General features: G+C 34.9%; 1 protein-coding gene across 1 annotated transcript; it reads right to left on the bottom strand.

Annotated features, from left to right (window-relative positions):
- Positions 1 to 365: 365 nt before the first annotated feature.
- LOC150027187 (uncharacterized) lies at positions 366 to 18,362 on the bottom strand. Its single transcript, XM_090303855.1, has 2 exons — positions 17,308 to 18,362; positions 366 to 453 (listed from the first exon to the last, which is right to left on the bottom strand). Exons 1-2 carry the CDS (start codon positions 18,360 to 18,362, stop codon positions 366 to 368), a joined length of 1,143 nt encoding a protein of 380 aa, XP_090159981.1.
- Positions 18,363 to 19,359: the final 997 nt, after the last annotated feature.

The raw sequence follows: 19,359 nt of genomic DNA on the forward strand, positions 1-19,359 counted from the left end.
AGATTTGGTGCTGAGATAGTTCAATACATATTGCTTGATAGTATGATTTATGTTATGGTTACTGATTTCGACATTATGCATTATATATATATTGATCGGTGACCGACCGACTACGTCAAAGTGGATGACATCCCCGAGGAATCAGCCTAACACTGATTAACTTAAAGATATTAAGATATTCTTCAAATATACCAACATACTCATATACCAATATACCTCCCTATCAGGGATCATGCTAGTGGACAAAAAATATTTAGCCCATTACAACAAGAGCCGATGACTAACACTGTAAATAAATCCTTTATAGAGGTGAAGGTACGCTTTAATCAGTTTACAAATATACACTCTTTACACAAAGTACTTACTTAATCGTCGGAGTACCTTTTTCTGGTCAACCTTGACCGAGCAACAACACTTGAGGAAAAAGACTTGAAGAAAGGAACTAGGAGATCACTGACACATCAACAATTGTTCAACCAGTTCCAGGTACTATCTAGACGCACTTTACCTATACAAGTATATATATATATATATATATATATATATATATATATATATATATATATATATATATATATATATATGAAGATAATTAAATTGGAATAACGAGCTCAACTCAATGATAATTCGTTCTACTTGTATTCAATATTTATCATTTAGTTTACACTTAAGTTTATTCAAATTTACTAATGGTATAGTTTGAACAGTTAGCTCAATTTAATTTGAAATTATATTTACATATTATTTATTTATTTTATGAAAAATATGACCAATTTTATATTTATTTATATACTGAGTTTTTTTATTAATTAATCAAGTCGAGTTATATATTTTTCAGTATTATTTATTTAACAAACTTAATTTCAGTCTATTTGGTTCATAAATAATGTTTACAAAGTTAATTATTGAATTGAATTTGGAACATATTCAAGTTTTAAATTCATTACCAACCCACCCATCACTCAAAACCCATTCTTATATCATCCTACCAATGCTTTCTTAAGGATAATTCTCCTACTAATGTTGTTTTATTGTGTATTTTACTCATTAATGTTGTTTTATTCTTGTTTAATGGGTTTTAATGCTTTGGGGAAATTAATAAAAATTGTTTCATTACACCATTGGGCTTTATTGTTGCTTTGTATTTTTAATTTTGGGCTTCATTTTTAAGAATGGACAATTTCTTTCTCCACCTCTATAGCTTCTCCCTAAACTTCCATAAATATTTAATTCGAAAACTACATTTCGATAAAAGGTGTAGGGTTTGTTTTCTTCCGTAAACCTTTCTAACTTTAAAATTTTGAAAAACAAAATTGCATCCTGCTGAATTATAAACTTTGAAAGCTATTTTCGAACTCAGAAATCTTTCGAATTCTAGAATTTGAAAAATAGTTATTTCAAATTCTATAAGTTCATAATATATTTTCAAACTCAATAAATATTTTTTGAACTCTATAATTCATAATACAGTTTTATATTTTGAATTCTAAAACTTATAATATATTTTCAAACTCATAAAATACCTTCCAAAATTTTAGAATTCAGAAATTTAGAATCCAGGAAAGAGAAGAAGAGTGTCAATGAAAAAGATGGAAAAAAAACATAATTATCATTTCACCTGTTCTATGAAAGTGCTGAAAGAAAGCATAGAGGTGCATGAAGAAATCGCCCAAGAATGGATGGGAGTAGGATATTGGATATATATGTTTGCGTTTTATAAAAGAATTGCAAATTAACTTATATATAAATTAATTTTCAGATATAAAAATACTTATTTCATTTTTCTAATTTCTTTATATGGAGTCTTTATAATGAAAAATTTGTCCATATATATCTTAATTAAATATATCAATCCTACTCGATTTCTTAGTATAGACAATTCACATAAATCTCTTTTTTAAATTTTTTGTTTGTTTAATATATGGAATAAAGATTAGCTGTTCAAAATAAATAAATAATGTGTAGTGATAAGGAGCGCAAGATAATTGGTTAATTTCTTCGTACGTTATCTTTCATTAGCCAAAGATCACACAATTATGGGTTATTTTCCTTTGTTAATAAGTTTAATGAATTTTATAACAATCACACTTAAATGTATATTAAAAATGAATTTTATAACTGATAGTATTAAGTTTTATAAGTTTAGTTTTCTGTTACTCTGTTTTAGTTAACAAACCCTATATATACTGCATCCATTTTTTCTTTTTGGATATAATAAATAATACAATTTTTTTTTTCTTTTTCTCTATTCTTTCTCTTTCCACGGCATCATCTAATGCATGTAATAAGGATAGAGATGTTGTCACGTGTCAGAGAAGATTAAACATACACACCAGGAAAGTTGAATTCTGCAATGTGTTGTGCTAATGAATACCAGAATCCAATATGATATCAAAACGACTTAAAGTTCCATTCTGCTTCCGCTCTTTCTTGATGAAGGACCATCCGGAAGGATACATATTGGGCCATTAACTAGGACCATGGCTAGAAGAATGGAAGAAGAAGAAGGAGTTCATAAAACTCTATTTTTATGAAGAATTAATTTTTAACTTTCTCTTCCAAATTTTCTAGTTTTATAAATTTGTACAAAGTAGTATAGACTTTATTTTGGACTTATATTTCGACCATTATCTTGGACCATGTTTTAGGCCAATTTTGCCAATTAGAGTAGGTTGTAAATAGAAAAAGAAAGAGTCTAGCTAAAGTTACAATTGGGCCTCCTTGGACCTAATGCAACTCTAGACCATCTGAAGAGTTTTTTTAGGGTTAAAGCTTGCACATTAGCTGTCCATAGCACTATAAATACAAGTGTTAGCCCCCTTGTAAATCATATTTGAATTGATAAATAAATGTTGTCCAAGTTGCTAGCTCCTTTGTCTTCAAATTCTCACTCTTAAGTTTGCACTTTTATTAGTGTTTTGCTTGAATCTTCTTAAGAGTTGGTCTAACCTCTCTTAAGCTTCATTATCATTCTCCATACACCAATACTTTACATATTTCACCCATGTTAGCCATCCAATCCCACCAAATTTCGCACCCCAAAATACAAAACAAAAGACTCATAGCAATGCAAGTTATGATTGCATCATTTCTTTTATTCTTGTTTCTGGTTCTTATGCTATCTCTAGATTTATTTTTCTTTCTTTACATTTATTTTTCTTCTTGTAATATTCGTTATTCGTAATCGAAACTAACAATAGCAATAGTCAAGATCCCACTCAGAATCCAAACAGCTTTTACAATCTACATCTTGGAGAAAATCTAGGAATGATATTAATCAACCTTTAGCTTGGCGGCAACAATTATCATACATGGAGTAGGGCTATGCGTCGTGCTATTCTTTCAAAGAACAAACACAAGTTCATTGATGGCACTCTGCCTACTCCACAACCAAGTACTTCACTCCAAGAAATGTGGGAAATGTGTAATATGATGGTTATATTATGGGTAACATAGAATCTCAATGCACAAATTGCGCAAAATGTGGTTTACATAGAGGATGTGAGGGAACTCTGGGAAGATTTACATGAATTTTTTCAAAAGGAGATCATTTCATAATTTCTGATCTTCTTCAAGAGATAAATTCCATGAGGCAAGGTGAATAAACAACGAATGAATTCTACACTTATTTGAAGACCTTATGGGAAGAACTTGAAACACTAAGACCAAATGCAATTGTGCATTAACTAAGCACATCCAGAGGTATAAAGTATCTAAGTACGCTTTGTGTTTGTTAAAATGTTTGAATGACACTTATTTTACTTATAAGATACAAATCTTGCTAATGGAGCCTTTACCCAGTATAAATCGTATTTTTTCCCTCATCATTCAATAAGAATGACAGTTGGCAGGTAATGAGATGATGAATAAAGGTAATGATTGATTGCTTGAGCTCTTCATCCTAGCATTTTTGAGGTGGAATTTGCGGAAGCTTCAATGGATTGTTGGTGGAACAAGGCTCTCCTAAGAGTTGTGGTAGCCTTGGAGGTGCATGAGAAGTAGGAGAGTGAGAGAGGTTCGGCCAACTCTCTTTGTAGGTGAAAGGTTTGAAGATTAAAGACCTAAATCCTAAGAGAGTTTAGGCAAAGGAGTAAGAATGACACATTTTGGTAGCATTTCATTACTCAAATTAATCTTGCAAATACATTAGCCAAGCCCTCTTATATCTATATCTACACCTCCCTTTATGTTCTACTAAAAATACTCAAAAGTAATTACAAAAAAAAGACATCCACTCATGCTTAGTTGGCCCAAATCTTCTATTTGTTGGGCTTGAGTTGAAGCTTTAACTTGTATATGGGCTTGGGCTTTTTCTATCATGGGCTTGGGCTTTTTCTTCCATCATCCCCTCCCTCTTGAAAAGGATTTGTCCTCAACTCCAAGGCTTTGTCCTCGTCATTAGTAGGGGAATGTATGTGGCTGGATGGTGTCCATCATTTCCTCCTTCTTGAGAAAATCTATCCTCAGATCCACAGGGTCGATCTCGGATAGCAGCCTCTTGCTTTGACAACTATGCTCGTCCTCCCGGATCAAACGTCTATCTATGGGAATCATCAAACAAAGCAAATGAGTTAGTTGAAGTAGTTGTATAAAAATCAACTTTATGAAGTTGCCATTCTTTTTGTTTTTCTATTGTTTTTGGCAACTTTTTGCAATATTTCTTTAGGGAAGAGTTCATAATTTTCTTTTCTTTCAAAAGCTCAAGAGTTTGATCAACTCCAAAATGACTTATGAATCCTCCTTCATGTGACTCATTTACAAGGAGTTTTCTATGTGTTATTTGGGGTATGCAAAGTTTTTCTTCTTTAAATAAGTACCCCTCATAAACATAAAACCCTCCATGTGCTCTATGTTGATACTTAGCAAAAGTGGTTGCAAAATCTTGATAAAGTTTAGATATGTTATCAAATCCAAGAATTTGGGCTCCAAGTTTTAAAAATAGGGCATGTTTCCTTGATAGAGCATCCACCACAATATTTGTATTTTTCTTCTTGTATTTGATAACATAAGGAATTTGCTCAAGAAATCCCATCCACTTTGCATGTATTTTTAACTTGTGTTGACTCTTTAAAGATTTTAAAGACTCATGCAGGGCCCTCACAAGTGTATAGAGCTCTTTGTTATAGATGGGGTAGTTGAGGGTTGCACCATGAAGTTTTTCAATAAAATATGCAATTGGGTGCCCACCTTGCAACAACCCAACACCTATTCCTACTCCCAATGCATCACACTCTAGCTCAGAAGTTTTTACAAAGTTTGGTAAAGCTAGAATACGTGTATTGGTGAGTTGAGCTTTCAACCTTTGAAAGGCTTGCTCATGCTTCTCCATCCAACAAAATGGAGTTTCTTTCTTCACTAACTTATTGAGTGGTGAAGCTAGACTTGAGAAGTTATGATTAATTCTCCTATAATAACTTGCTAGACCATGAAAACTCCTAACATCTCCTATATTTTGTTGTGTTGGCCATTCTTGGATGGCTTTGATTTTCTCGGGGTCAACATGTACCCCATTTTTGTTAACTATAAAACCCAAAGACACTACACTATCAACATCGAAAGTACATTTATCACTATTAGCAAACAAACTATTAGCCCTAAACACTAAGAAAACTTCCCTAAGGTGACTTAGGTAATCATAAACTACTACATATTTACCTATGCAATCCCTTTTTAAATATTCTATTTTTACTATGCTTGTAAGGGGTGTTATAAGATATTCCTCATTCTTTCTAGATTCACACAACCCCTCACTTGGCTTTTCTATTTCTTTCTCATTTTCTTTACTCCACTAGTTTCTTTTTCTTGGCTACTATATTCATCTTTGTTCCTTAAGATCATAGATCTTTCATTGGAACAATGAGATGCTAGATGGCCCTTACCAAGACATTCTAAACATTGAATTTCTCTAGCTAGAGTATGTGAGATATGCTCGGATAGGTTTTGGGAAAGTTTTAGAGATGTTTCTTTTATATGTTCTTCCCCTCTTTGGAACTCATCCTTGTCATAAGATACAGAGTATGAACTTTGTTTTTGACTTGATTGTTTTCTCAAATTTTGTTTTTCAACTTTAATGCTAAGTTGAATCAAGTCATTTAAATCTCTATAAGATAAAAGTTCAACTTTGTTTCTTATCTCAAGTTCGAGACCACTTAAAAACCTAGCTATGGTGGTATGGTTGTCTTCGTTAATCCTTGCCCTTTTTATATATATCGCCATCTTTTGCCAATATTCTTCTACACTTAGATTTTTTTGATGAAGTCCTTGGAGTTTGTCCATTGACTTCCTTTTGTAGGATGAGGGAATATGGCGACATCTCAAGGCTCCCCTAAGGTCATTCCAATATGTAATGGGAGGGTCCTTGTGGAGATGTCTCTCTCTTTTTAGGGCAATCTACCAATTCATAGCATTTCCTTGAAAACTTAAGATGGCTAAGGGTACCTTTCTTTCCTCACTTACTCTATGGCAAGCAAACAATTGTTCTACCTTCATTTCCCAATCTAGATAGGTTTCTACATTTTCTTTCCCATGGAAATAAGGTAGATCTACCCTAACCTCCTTAGTGATTTCTTGTTCTTTTCTTTCTCTTCTAGTTCTCCTAGGGGGTGGTTGATAATATTCATTTATCCTAAGACTTTCTTCCCCATATGATTCATGATTGTGAGAACTAGATGCATGTGAATATATTTTTTTAGATTTTTTAGAGCTTTCATCCTTTTCTTTAGCCATTTTCAACTCTTTGATTTGTACCTCATGTTCCAATTGTCTATATGAGAGTGATTGGAAGTCCTTGGCTACTTGTTTTAAAAAAGTTTTAATGGACTTTATATCACTTTCACTAGATTTAGAAGAGTGAGTTGACATGACTAAAGATTTGTGTTTAAAAGTATTTTACTTCAAGAAAGAAAAGGAAAGTGGTGAAGGTAGCTTTCCAGGAAAGAGAGGTGAGTCACTAGGACTTCTTAAGTACCAAGTCTTTCCTTGCCAAAAACTATCCCTCAAAAACTTCACACAATTCTTTTTCTAAGTAAATTACTTAGAACACAATGAGGAATGAAAACTCAAATTTTATGCAAAAGAAAATAATGCAAAGCAATTAACAAACAAAGCAATTAATCAAAGCTTAAACAAGTAATTGACGTAAATCAAACTAGCTAAGCACAATTAAAATTGCTAATCCACAAAACTTTAAACTAGACGTTTCCTAGGTGAGGCTTCTAGACACTTTGAGCCTTTGAAGACACACTCACCGTCTAAGCGTGATTAGTCAACTAATTAAACAAGGTTAAATGTAATAACAACTCAAAGAAATACAAAGAAATTGAATTGCACAAATTAAATTTCAGCTTTCTATACTATGCACTCCTTGGCTTGTAGTTACTCTTCTTTGTTGTGTCCTTCCAAGTGTATGTGTTTGGTATTTGTATTTGTGTTTGCTGTTGTTCCTTGCCTTAACCTCTTATGAATTAAGCAATTAAATTCTCAAAAACAGTACCTACTAAGTAGAGCTAGACTCTCCTCAAGTCAATTTCCACTTAACAAGCACCAATTGAAATTCATCCACCAACAATTTTAGAGGTCAAGAAAAGAAAGCAAGAAACAAATTAAATTTTTAAAATAGTACCACAGCAACTGGATTTGATGATATGACACAACTTAGAATGAGTTTAGAATGATATTGGACAAACAAATAAAAACAATAGGCCCTCAACAAAGGCTAGCACACAAAATGAACCTAAAGAATGACACTAGAATTGATTTGAAAAACCAAAACAGCACTACTGGAAAATTTAGGTTCTGAAAGTGTGACTTAAAATATTTATGCTGATCTGGCTATTTTGAATTTGGTTCTGAAAATTTAACCAAAAACGATTCAATCTCTTAGCAAACTTTTGGCGCTGGAATCACACCAAAAACATGCACCAATTAATTGTGATAAAGTTTTCAAAATCACTGTCCAAATACCGTCAATTTTAGCGTCATAATGCACACTTTTTTTGTGTGATTTATCTTTTTATTTTATTTTTCCTTTTCAACTAATTCTTTTTTTCTTCTTTTTCTAACACCTGAAAACACTGAAATCCAGAATCTCATAATTTTTCTTCAACGTATTTAATTTTCATAACACAAAACAGCCAGTACAGAATTTGAAAAAACAGAGGAGTCCTAATTCTGGAATTAAAAACAGAAAGAGAAACTTCAAAAACACAATGGAGTGAATGTCATATGAATTTGTATGGAACTATCATACAAATATGAACTCAAACTAAAAGGAAAAAAGCACCAAAGGATCAAATCAAGTCAAAATTCAAATTGAACTCAAATCAAAACAAGAAACAAATGAATCAACAAAAGTACTATTAAGATTTGTTGACATTCTTGGAAATGCATGACTAGACAAAACATGATTTAGATTCAGAAATTAAAATGACTCAAGAACATCATATTGCACCGAACAAAAATTCAAACAAGACTCAAGTAACCTAAAATCAAAACAGCAACACAATTCACCATAGATTCCTACACAAAAAATGAAAATAAGAAGCTCAAGAACAATTTGAACAATTTGTACCGATTGAAATGCTTAGAACAGCATCTAAATCAATTTAAAAATGTAAAAACAGCAAGACAACATGAACAAGAGATGAACAACACGAAAATAAGAAGAACTCAAACATAAAAATGAAAAGAGACACTTATCTCTTGAAGACCATAGCTCTAGATACCAAATGATAGCTTGAGCTCTTCATCCTAGCGTTTTTGAGGTGGAATTTGTGGAAGCTTCAATGGATTGTTGGTGGAACAAGGCTCTCCTAAGAGTTGTGGTAGCCTTGGAGGTGCATGAGAAGTAGGAGAGTGAGAGAGGTTCGGCCAACTCTCTTTGTAGGTGAAAGGTTTGAAGATTAAAGACCTAAATCCTAAGAGAGTTTAGGCAAAGGAGTAAGAATGACACATTTTGGCAGTATTTCATTAATTAATCTTGCAAATACATGAGCCAAGCTCTCTTATATCTATATCTACACCTCCCTCTATGTTCTACTAAAAATACTCAAAAGTAATTACAAAAAAAAGACATCCAATGATGCTGAGTTGGCCCAAATCTTCTATTTGTTGGGCTTGAGCTTAAGCTTTAACTTGTATATGGGCTTGGGCTTTTTCTATCATGGGCTTGGGTCTCTTCCATCAATGATGATGAATAACAAAGCTTTGTTTAATACTTCAAACAATAAAGGAAGCTGGAGGACATTTCGCAATGGAAGTGGTAGATCTCGAGGAAGAGGAAAAAATAGGTATCAAAACAATGGCAAACAATGCATATATTGTCACAGATTGAACCATACTGATGTGATTCCACTAGCCATATAGAGAATGATTCTTGACATTCTTAGGAATCACCTTGAGTTGGACATTATAGAGGCACTTTTCTTAGAGTTGGATCATTGTTCTAAGACAAGAACTCACCAAAAACTAGTACCAAATCCCATACTCATTTGGATGCTCCACATATTGTCAAATTGAATCAACAAAGAGAGGTAAAATTAAAAGGACCGAACAGAATTGAAAAGAAAACATATGAACCGAACAAAAGTGAAAATAAAAGGCAAGAACAGAATATACTTGCTGGAAAATTAGAATAACCGAACCAAAAAAAAAAGCTCAAGAACACAAGACAACATGAACAATTGAAAGAGAAGGAAGGAAGGAGAAGAGAATGCTCATGAAGATGGAAGAATGATGGATGATCTCGCCACTAGAAGTGTGGAATGCTCCTAGATGAGAGTGATGCCGCCACTTGAGGACTCCATTGATCCATCAAGATAATGTTGGGTTTAATAGTGCCAAAGTTCAAGAGGGGGGGTGAATTGACCCTTTAAAAACTTCTTCGCAGAAACAGTGTTTAACCCAGTTTTACAGAAAATAAATCGATTTATGTAAAAATGAACAGATTTATTTCAGCACTGTTTTTGTTTGAAAAGCTTTTAATTCAGCAAGATTAATCACAAGATCATGCAGTGAAAATTTTCCAGATGCACACACACAAATATCAGATTTGAAAAACAGTGAAACACAAAACTGCAAGCTTCAATTTCAAGCAAGTGATTATAGCATGCTAATTAATTGAGTTACCTTTGCACACAAGCTGTTCCAGTGGACTTTAACAGACTATGAATGTTCTTCTTGATATTAAGCAATTTTCCAGAAATTAAGAACACTTAATCACAGAACAGCAAGCTTCAACTTTTAGCAATTTGTTTAAGGTTCAATTAATGATATTGACAGTTTCTTGATCAGCTTATCACAGTCAATCTGTTCCACTGGTTTTAGCAGATTCTGTATGTTCTTATCAGATTACAACAGCTTTTTCAGAAATCAAGAACAGTATGCACAGTGCCCAGAAAGAACCGATTTATTTTCAATTGAACAGATTTATTTCTTTGCTGTTTTATCAATTATGCAGAAACGAAATTGCAGAGAGAGGGAGAGAATGAACACAAACAATTATACTGGTTCACTCAACCTGAGCTACATCCAGTCTTCACCAACAACAGGTGGAATTCACTAAAAACACAGTACAATCAAGTACACTTCCCACTGTTCTTGAAACCTACAAGAACTTAGGTACTCTTGCTAAAAAAACCTATTTCAGCACTCATACACACACATCCACTCTTCAAGAACACCTATCAAGAAGAGGATTCAACCAAACTTTTACAAGTAATAAGAAGTGAAACGACTACACCTGATTGAGGTAACAAAGATCTGCCTTAAACCAGTAGGCAAGATTGCTAGAACAGTAGCTGCACCTCACACCAAGCTTTTGGAACCAAACCAAGAACAAGCACTTTGTGATTTTCGAAATCTTTGAAGAACAAATGCTAATCCTTGAAAACACTTAACTCTCTGCTGTCAAAACTTGTTTTTGCAAAATGTATAAACTGTTTGAATCGTTTTTAAGCTCAGAAAACAAGTTTGCATTTTATAGAAAGCCAGCTTATAACAGATTTTTGAAAAACAGTTAAAGCTGTTATAAAATGAACAGATTGAAAATAAAATGAACAGATTTATTTTCAAAAAGCAGTTAGAGAATCTGTTAAGTGAGGAGACTTAGTCAACCATTCTGGTGCAGAGATAAAACTGAAAACGTTTAAGCTTGTCATGGCACCAGAGAGAAAAAGAATCTATTCATTTACAGATGAACAGATTTATTTTTCAAAACGAAAACAGAGAAGATTTAACTATTTGAAACTCAGTCGTTTTGAAAAGAAGAAGACTTAGTCAAAATACCTGATGCACAAAATCCAATTTTTACAAGACTTTAGCCAAGGCATCAGTGAAGAAAATGAATCTGTTTATTTAGAAAAGAACAGATTTATTTTTATGCAGTAAAACGTGTTTTTGTGTAAAACATGTGCAAAACAGTTTTAGAAAACTTATGCTTGTTCTTAACACATGGCCAGTGGTTATGAGGTGAGATACTCAGCAAAAAGCTACTCTTAGACAACCTCTAAGCACTAACTAAGACATTCTTAAAGCAAAGCACAAATACATGGAAAGCACATAAATGTCTTCATCAAACACAGCATACAAGTCTTCATCAAACACAATCTTGAAGGGGCAGCAACCATCTTCAACAATCTCCCCCTGTTTGATGGAGACAAATCCCCATAGCTAAACCTCATAGGTTTGTTGCTTTAAGCACTTGTACTGCACCAGATTTTAAACCAAAAAAGGCACCTGCACTGCACCAGATTTTAAACCAGAAAAAAACAGCAGTATTGCATAGCATATGAATTGATTTAAAGGTGCAGAATTAACTCCCTGTTACAGCTAGCATCACCTAGCATGGTGAGCTATTTTTCTCCCCCTTTGGATTCATCAAACAGCATATAAGCATAGGGAATACAGGGGTATAAAGCAGAAATTATAACCATAATAGTTCAGAAACAGAAAACCAAATTGTTCAGCATTACAGAAACTTGAAAACTGATAAAGAAAGCATTAAAAGCAGAAAACTACTGATCCTTGTAGTAGAGCTCTGCAAGCTGTGCCTGAACTCCTTCAATCTGATGATCAAGGTGTTGGAACCTTGCATGAGTAGCCTCAAAGTGTGCCCTTTGTTCTGCAGACATGACATCAAGACGGTACAGCACTTGCCTCTCAAACATAGACATTGGTTCTCCACGGTATTCTGGATTTTGATAGGCAACAATGGCATTTGCAGCAACTTCCTCATGTTCAGATTGGGCAGCAGGAGAGTCATCTTCCATGGCAACAGCTTCATCCTCATCCTCATGTTCTGCTTGAGTGTCCTTCTCCTTGAGAACCACCCACTTGTTTTCAATTTTGTGAAAACCCATTTTGGTGAGAGTTGAAGTATCAATCTCACTTACAGCTTTGATAGGGTCATTTCTCTCATTTGTAACATCAATACCAAAGTAATCAATTAATTTGGAAACAAGAATAGCATAGGGAAATCTGTAATCAGCCAACCTTTTTGACTTGAGCATGTGTTCGTTGACAATGAACACCCAGTTTACCTTAATCTGGTTCATGATGCAGTATAGGAGAATGAGATCCTCTTCATGTAAGACAGCATGGTTTGTCCCTCTTGGAATCAGTTGCCAAGCTATGATGTATGCAACTAGACGTGGAGTGAGGTTCAAATGCCCTGCATGGAATCTGTTTATGCTTTCTGTAGGATTCCTCATGCAACTTTTGTAATATTGCAGCTTGTTGAATTCTGAAATTCCACTGGTGTTCCCTTTCCCTACTTTCAGTCCAGCATATTTTATTCCAGCCACAGAATTCCACACCTCACTTGTGATCTTCATCTTTGTCCCTTTCACATAAGAGACAACATTCTTCCCATCCAATGTGAGGTTAGTATAAAACACCTTAACCAAGTCAGGATAGACATTACCCGTTAATTCCAGCATCTTTTTCAGTTTCTGGTGCTTCAACACAGCCCTTGTTTCTACCAATTTTTCAGATTTCAGCCAGTTGAAATCCAGCACCTTGGGTATGTTGATCTGCTTCCTGCTTGTTTCATGAATGTAGGCATTGATGCCTTCTTCATTTCTAGCGAACCATCCTTCTAACACACCTTGAGAAGTGTTTTGCTTTCCCTTGCCTTTTTGTTTTTGTCTTGAAGACGAAGCCATGGTAACCTGAATTCTTTTCTTGATTTCAAATGGTGAGAATAGAAAGAGAATGGCCAATGTGGGTAGCAAGTATTCACACAGATTTATAGCAGAATAAATGGATTGATATGGCAGTTATGAGTGGATATGCATGAAGATATTATGCTTCTGAATTTTGTGCAGAGTATCTTTGAAAATAAGCACCAAATCTTTAGGGTCACGATGCATACACTCAAATTCTTATTGAGCACCCAAACCATCAAATCGGTTACATAACCATGACCAAAACCGTCAAAGGTACAGAGGTTAATGCCCACTAAATCAGTAAAGCAGTCAAAGATCAGAATTTCTCTTTCCTAGTCATCAATGCGTATCAGTGCAGAAAATAAACACATTTAATTGCGAATAAACAGATTTAATTTTTCACTGCTAGGTACAATTGACATTTATAATACCCAATTCATTAAGCAGAAAATTAAACCTATCTTTAGCTAATGGTTTTGTGAACAAATCAGCAAGTTGTAAATCAGTACCAATGAACTTAATATCACATGTTCCATTAGATATGTGTTCCCTTAGAAAATGATGCCTTATTTCAATGTGTTTGGTTCTTGAATGCATGACAGGATTTTTGGTTAAGTTGATTGCACTTGTATTATCACACAGCAGAGGTATATGGTTAAGTAAGATACCAAAATCATTCAATTGTTGTCTTAGCCATATAGTTTGAGCACAACAACTCCCTGCTGCAATGTATTCTGCTTCAGCAGTGGAAAGAGCTACACAAGCCTGCTTTTTGCATTGCCATGAGATCAAGCTTGATCCAAGCAAATGATAGGTTCCACTTGTGCTCTTCCTATCAATTTTGCAACCTGCAAAATCTGAATCAGAATACCCAGTTAAGCTTAATGAAATGTTACCTGGATACCACAAGCCAACTTCTTTAGTTCCTTGCAAATACTTCAAAATCCTTTTGACAGCATTGTAGTGTGATTCTTTAGGAGCAGATTGAAACCTTGCACACATGCACACTGCAAACATTATATCTGGCCTGCTAGCAGTAAGATACAGCAGTGATCCTATGAGTCCTCTGTATTTGGTTTCATCAACAGAAATTCCAGTTTCATCATGATCCAAATGGCAGCTTGTTGAGAAGGGTGTGTTGATTGGTTTACACTTGTCCATTTCAAATTTCTTCAGCAGATCCTTGCAATACTTAGCTTGACTTAGGAAAATACCATCCTTGAGTTGTTTGACCTGCAAGCCTAGAAAATAGTTCAACTCACCCATCATTGACATTTCAAACTCACTCTTCATGACTTTCACGAAAGCTTCACACAATTCTCCATTGTTTGATCCAAAAATGATGTCATCCACATATACTTGAACTAGAATTGAGTCATCTCCTTTCTTCTTAATGAACAAGGTCTTATCTGATGTGCCTCTTTCATAGCCTTGAGAGGTGAGAAAATCACTTAGCCTCTCATACCATTGCCTAGGAGCTTGCTTGAGTCCATAGAGAGCCTTTTGGAGTTTGAACACATATTCTGGATGTTGATGGTCTTCAAAACCTGGTGGTTGTGAAACAAATACTTCTTCATTTATATAGCCATTTAGAAAGGCACTCTTCACGTCCATTTGAAATAGCTTGAACCCTTTGATGCAGGAAAAGGCAAGCAGCAGTCTAACAGCTTCTAACCGAGCCACTGGTGCATATGTCTCATCATAGTCTATTCCTTCTTCTTGATTGTACCCTTTAGCTACAAGCCTAGCCTTGTTTCTGGTGATCACTCCATGCTCATCCATTTTGTTTCTAAATACCCATTTTGTTCCAATAACATTCATCTCAGGTATTCTAGGAACAAGAGTCCAGACCTCATTAAGAGCAAACTGATTTAGTTCCTCTTGCATAGCTAAAATCCAGTTGCTGTCCTTAAGAGCTTCTTTCAAATTCTTGGGTTCAACTTGAGATACAAAGGCCATTGCTTCACAGAAATTGTTCAAGGATTTTCTAGTTGACACTCCTTTCTCAATGTTCCCAATGACATTATCAAGGGTTAAGTCTCTTGGGGTTTTCCACTCTTTTGGCAAACCTGCAGCTGCAATAGATTCTTGTATAGCATGTGTATCAGCAGTATCAAAATGAATCGAGTCATTTTGATTTAAAACAGATTTAAATTCATTACTGTCAGGTTCATCAGCAGTTTTAGATAGGCTATGATCAGTTTCATCAAAAACAACATGCATTGATTCTTCTACTATAAGCAACCTTTTATTGAAGACTCTATATGCATGACCATTCAAAGCATAACCAATGTGCACACCTTCATCAGATTTAGCATCAAACTTGCCAAGATTTTCTTTGCCATTATTCAATACAAAACATTTACACCCAAATACTCTAAGGTGGCTTACACTAGGTTTTCTGCCCTTATATAATTCATATGGGGTTTTCTTAAGAATTGGTCTTATTAAGGTCCTATTTAAGACATAACCTGCAGTATAAACAGCATCAGCCCAAAAATACTTAGGAAGCTTAGATTCATTTAACATAGTTCTAGCAAGTTCCTCTAGTGATCTATTTTTCCTTTCAACTACACCATTTTGTTGGGGTGTCCTAGGGGCTGAAAAGGTATGAGCTATCCCATGCTTCTCACAGAACCTCTCAAACTTAGCATTTTGAAACTCTCCCCCATGATCACTTCGAATTGATTTAATGCAGCAACCATTTTCATTTTGCAGAATTTTTGCTAATCTCTTAAAAGCAGAATAAGCATCATGTTTATGTGCAAGAAATAAAGTCCATGTAAATCTAGAGTAGTCATTCACAACAACTAAAGCATACAAATTTCCAGCCAAGCTAGCAACTCTAGATGGACCAAATAAGTCCATATGCAACACATCCAATGGATTTTTTGTAGAGACAATATCCTTTAACTTGAAAGAGGATTTGATTTGTTTACCTTTCACACAAGCATCACAAAGCCTGTTATCCTGAAATTTAATGTTAGGTAAACCAGAAACTAAATCTTTAGATTTCAATTTATTCAAGTGATTTGTGTGTATGTGGGCTAACCTCCTGTGCCACAACCAAGACTCATCACTTCTGGACAGCAAACACTCATTTGAAGAGTTAGTTTCCATGATATTCAACAAGTAAATGTTATTCACTCTCTTACCAGTAAACAATGCCTTACTAGATGAATTACTTGAGATTGTGCAGCCACTTGACTCAAAATTCACTTTGTATCCTTTGTCACAAAGCTGACTTATGCTGAGAAGACTATGCTTAAGTCCTTCTACATACAGCACATTCTCAATGGTTGTTGAATTTCCTGTTCCAACAGTTCCTCTGCCCAAAATTCTCCCTCGGTTATTGTCACCATAGGTCACATGTCCTTCTGCTTTGAGCTTTAGGCTGGTGAACTTTGTAAGATCTCCAGTCATATGCTTGGAACAGCCACTGTCCAAGTACCACTGGTTCTTCTTGCTTCCAATCTGCAAAACAGAAAAAAAATATACAAATGGTACCCTTTTCAGTATAGGGTCCAGCACAGATTAACACCTTCTCTTTGGTAGCCATTTAGCTAAGTTCTTAGGCACAAGATGTCTTCTAGCAATGCAAGACCTAGATGTATGACCAGATTTCATGCAGTAAAAACAGGTTACATGAGATGCCTTTTTGCCACTGTTAAAAGCTGAAAAAACTGATTTTGCTGGAACAAAAAAACTTGAAAGCTTTTTGACATTGGTTGTATTTCCAGGGATATAACCAAGTCCATTCTTATTGAAAACAGCATTCTGTGATCCAAGGAGAGACTCAAGGTTTTCTCTTCCCTTGGTGAAATTGGAAAGGGTTTTCAGCAAATATTCCACTTGTTTTTCCAATCTTTTGCAATTATCACAGTTTTTAATAGAGGCATGCAAGCAAGTCAGTTCAAGGCTTACCAAATCTGTTTTGGCCTTATGCAATTCTTCCTCAAGTGTTTTTACTTTAGGTGCAAGCACATTATTTACCTTTTGCAGCTTATTGCATATTACAGCTAGCCTATTGGCTTCCTCATGTGTTTCCTTGAAGGCAGCAAGCAAATCATCATAGTTATCAGAATCAGCAGAAAAATTACTTACTGATTCAGAGCTTGACTCCTCATCCTTCATCATAAAACACAGATTGTTCTCCTCATCTTCTGTTGAAGAACTGCTAGTTGAGGAAACTTCATTTTCCTCCCATGAGATGTAGGCTCTTCTTCCTTTGTTCCTTTCAAATTTCTTGCTGGCAGATTTGTCCTTAGTTTGATTGTCTGGACAATCTGTTTTGATATGCCCTGTTTTGCCACATCCAAAGCAAGTATATTTAGAGGAATTTAAATCATTAGGTTTAGGATACCTTCTTTTCTGCTGATTCCTATTTTTGCTTTTCTTCCTCAGAAATTTGCTGAATCTTTTTGTAAGAAGGTTGATTGTATCATCATCTTCAGCATCTTCCTTTTCTTCCTTGATCTCATCCAATTCAGTTGCTTTCAGTGCCAACCCTTTGGGTTTCCTCTCTGTTGTTTCCTGTTCTTTAAGTCTTTTAAGCTCTAACTCATGCTCCATCAGCTTTCCAAACAGTGCAGTAGTTCCCAATTTTGACAGATCACGGCTTTCAGAGATAGCTGTCACCTTTGGTTGCCAGCTTCTGTCGAGGCACTTCAATATCTTTATGTTGAGCTCCTCTTTATCAAATTCTTTTCCCAAGCCAGTGAGGTGATTCACAATGTGGGTGAATCTTTTTTGCACATCAGCAATGTTCTCTCCTGGTTGCATTCTGAACAGCTCATACTCTTGGATGAGTGCATGTTTCCTTGACCTTTTTACATCCTCAGTCCCTTCATGAGTCACTTCTAAGACTTCCCACATCTCCTTTGCTGACTTACATTGAGATATTCTGAAGAACTCGTCCATTGTCAATGCAGAAGTTATTATATTCTTGGCCACCAGATCATGTTGAGCTTTTCTCCTTTCAGTATCACTCCACTCTGACCTTGGCTTTTCAACTTGTTCATCTTTGACAATCTGCATTGGCACATAAGGTCCATTGACCACAGCTTCCCAAATTAATGCATCAATGGATTCCATAAAAATTCTCATTCTGACTTTCCAAAATGCATAATTCAATCCATTAAACATAGGTGGTCTATTTACAGCAGAACCCTCAGCAAAAAGCACATTAAACTCAGACATTTTTACAAGCAAACTTGATTAAACTACAAGTCCCAGCTCTTGATACCAATTGTTGGGTTTAATAGTGCCAAAGTTCAAGAGGGGGGGTGAATTGACCCTTTAAAAACTTCTTCGCAGAAACAGTGTTTAACCCAGTTTTACAGAAAATAAATCGATTTATGTAAAAATGAACAGATTTATTTCAACACTGTTTTTGTTTGAAAAGCTTTTAATTCAGCAAGATTAATCACAAGATCATGCAGTGAAAATTTTCCAGATGCACACACACAAATATCAGATTTGAAAAACAGTGAAACACAAAACTGCAAGCTTCAATTTCAAGCAAGTGATTATAGCATGCTAATTAATTGAGTTACCTTTGCACACAAGCTGTTCCAGTGGACTTTAACAGACTATGAATGTTCTTCTTGATATTAAGCAATTTTCCAGAAATTAAGAACACTTAATCACAGAACAGCAAGCTTCAACTTTTAGCAATTTGTTTAAGGTTCAATTAATGATATTGACAGTTTCTTGATCAGCTTATCACAGTCAATCTGTTCCACTGGTTTTAGCAGATTCTGTATGTTCTTATCAGATTACAACAGCTTTTTCAGAAATCAAGAACAGTATGCACAGTGCCCAGAAAGAACCGATTTATTTTCAATTGAACAGATTTATTTCTTTGCTGTTTTATCAATTATGCAGAAACGAAATTGCAGAGAGAGGGAGAGAATGAACACAAACAATTATACTGGTTCACTCAACCTGAGCTACATCCAGTCTTCACCAACAACAGGTGGAATTCACTAAAAACACAGTACAATCAAGTACACTTCCCACTGTTCTTGAAACCTACAAGAACTTAGGTACTCTTGCTAAAAAAACCTATTTCAGCACTCATACACACACATCCACTCTTCAAGAACACCTATCAAGAAGAGGATTCAACCAAACTTTTACAAGTAATAAGAAGTGAAACGACTACACCTGATTGAGGTAACAAAGATCTGCCTTA

This window comes from Phaseolus vulgaris, chromosome 6 (genome assembly GCF_051622355.1).
Source record: "Phaseolus vulgaris cultivar YP4 chromosome 6, ASM5162235v1, whole genome shotgun sequence".
Lineage (NCBI taxonomy): Eukaryota > Viridiplantae > Streptophyta > Magnoliopsida > Fabales > Fabaceae > Phaseolus > Phaseolus vulgaris.

What these genes read in the sequence shown, in the direction of transcription:
- LOC150027187 (XM_090303855.1), bottom strand. Translation starts at nt 18,362, where the DNA reads ATGTCTGAGTTTAATGTGCTTTTTGCTGAGGGTTCTGCTGTAAATAGA. An exon ending in GAAGATGAGGAGAACAATCT is followed by an intron (nt 454 to 17,307) that starts GTGTTTTATGAT and finishes TTGATGTGTCAG; the next exon opens with TGATCTCCTAGTTCCTTTCT.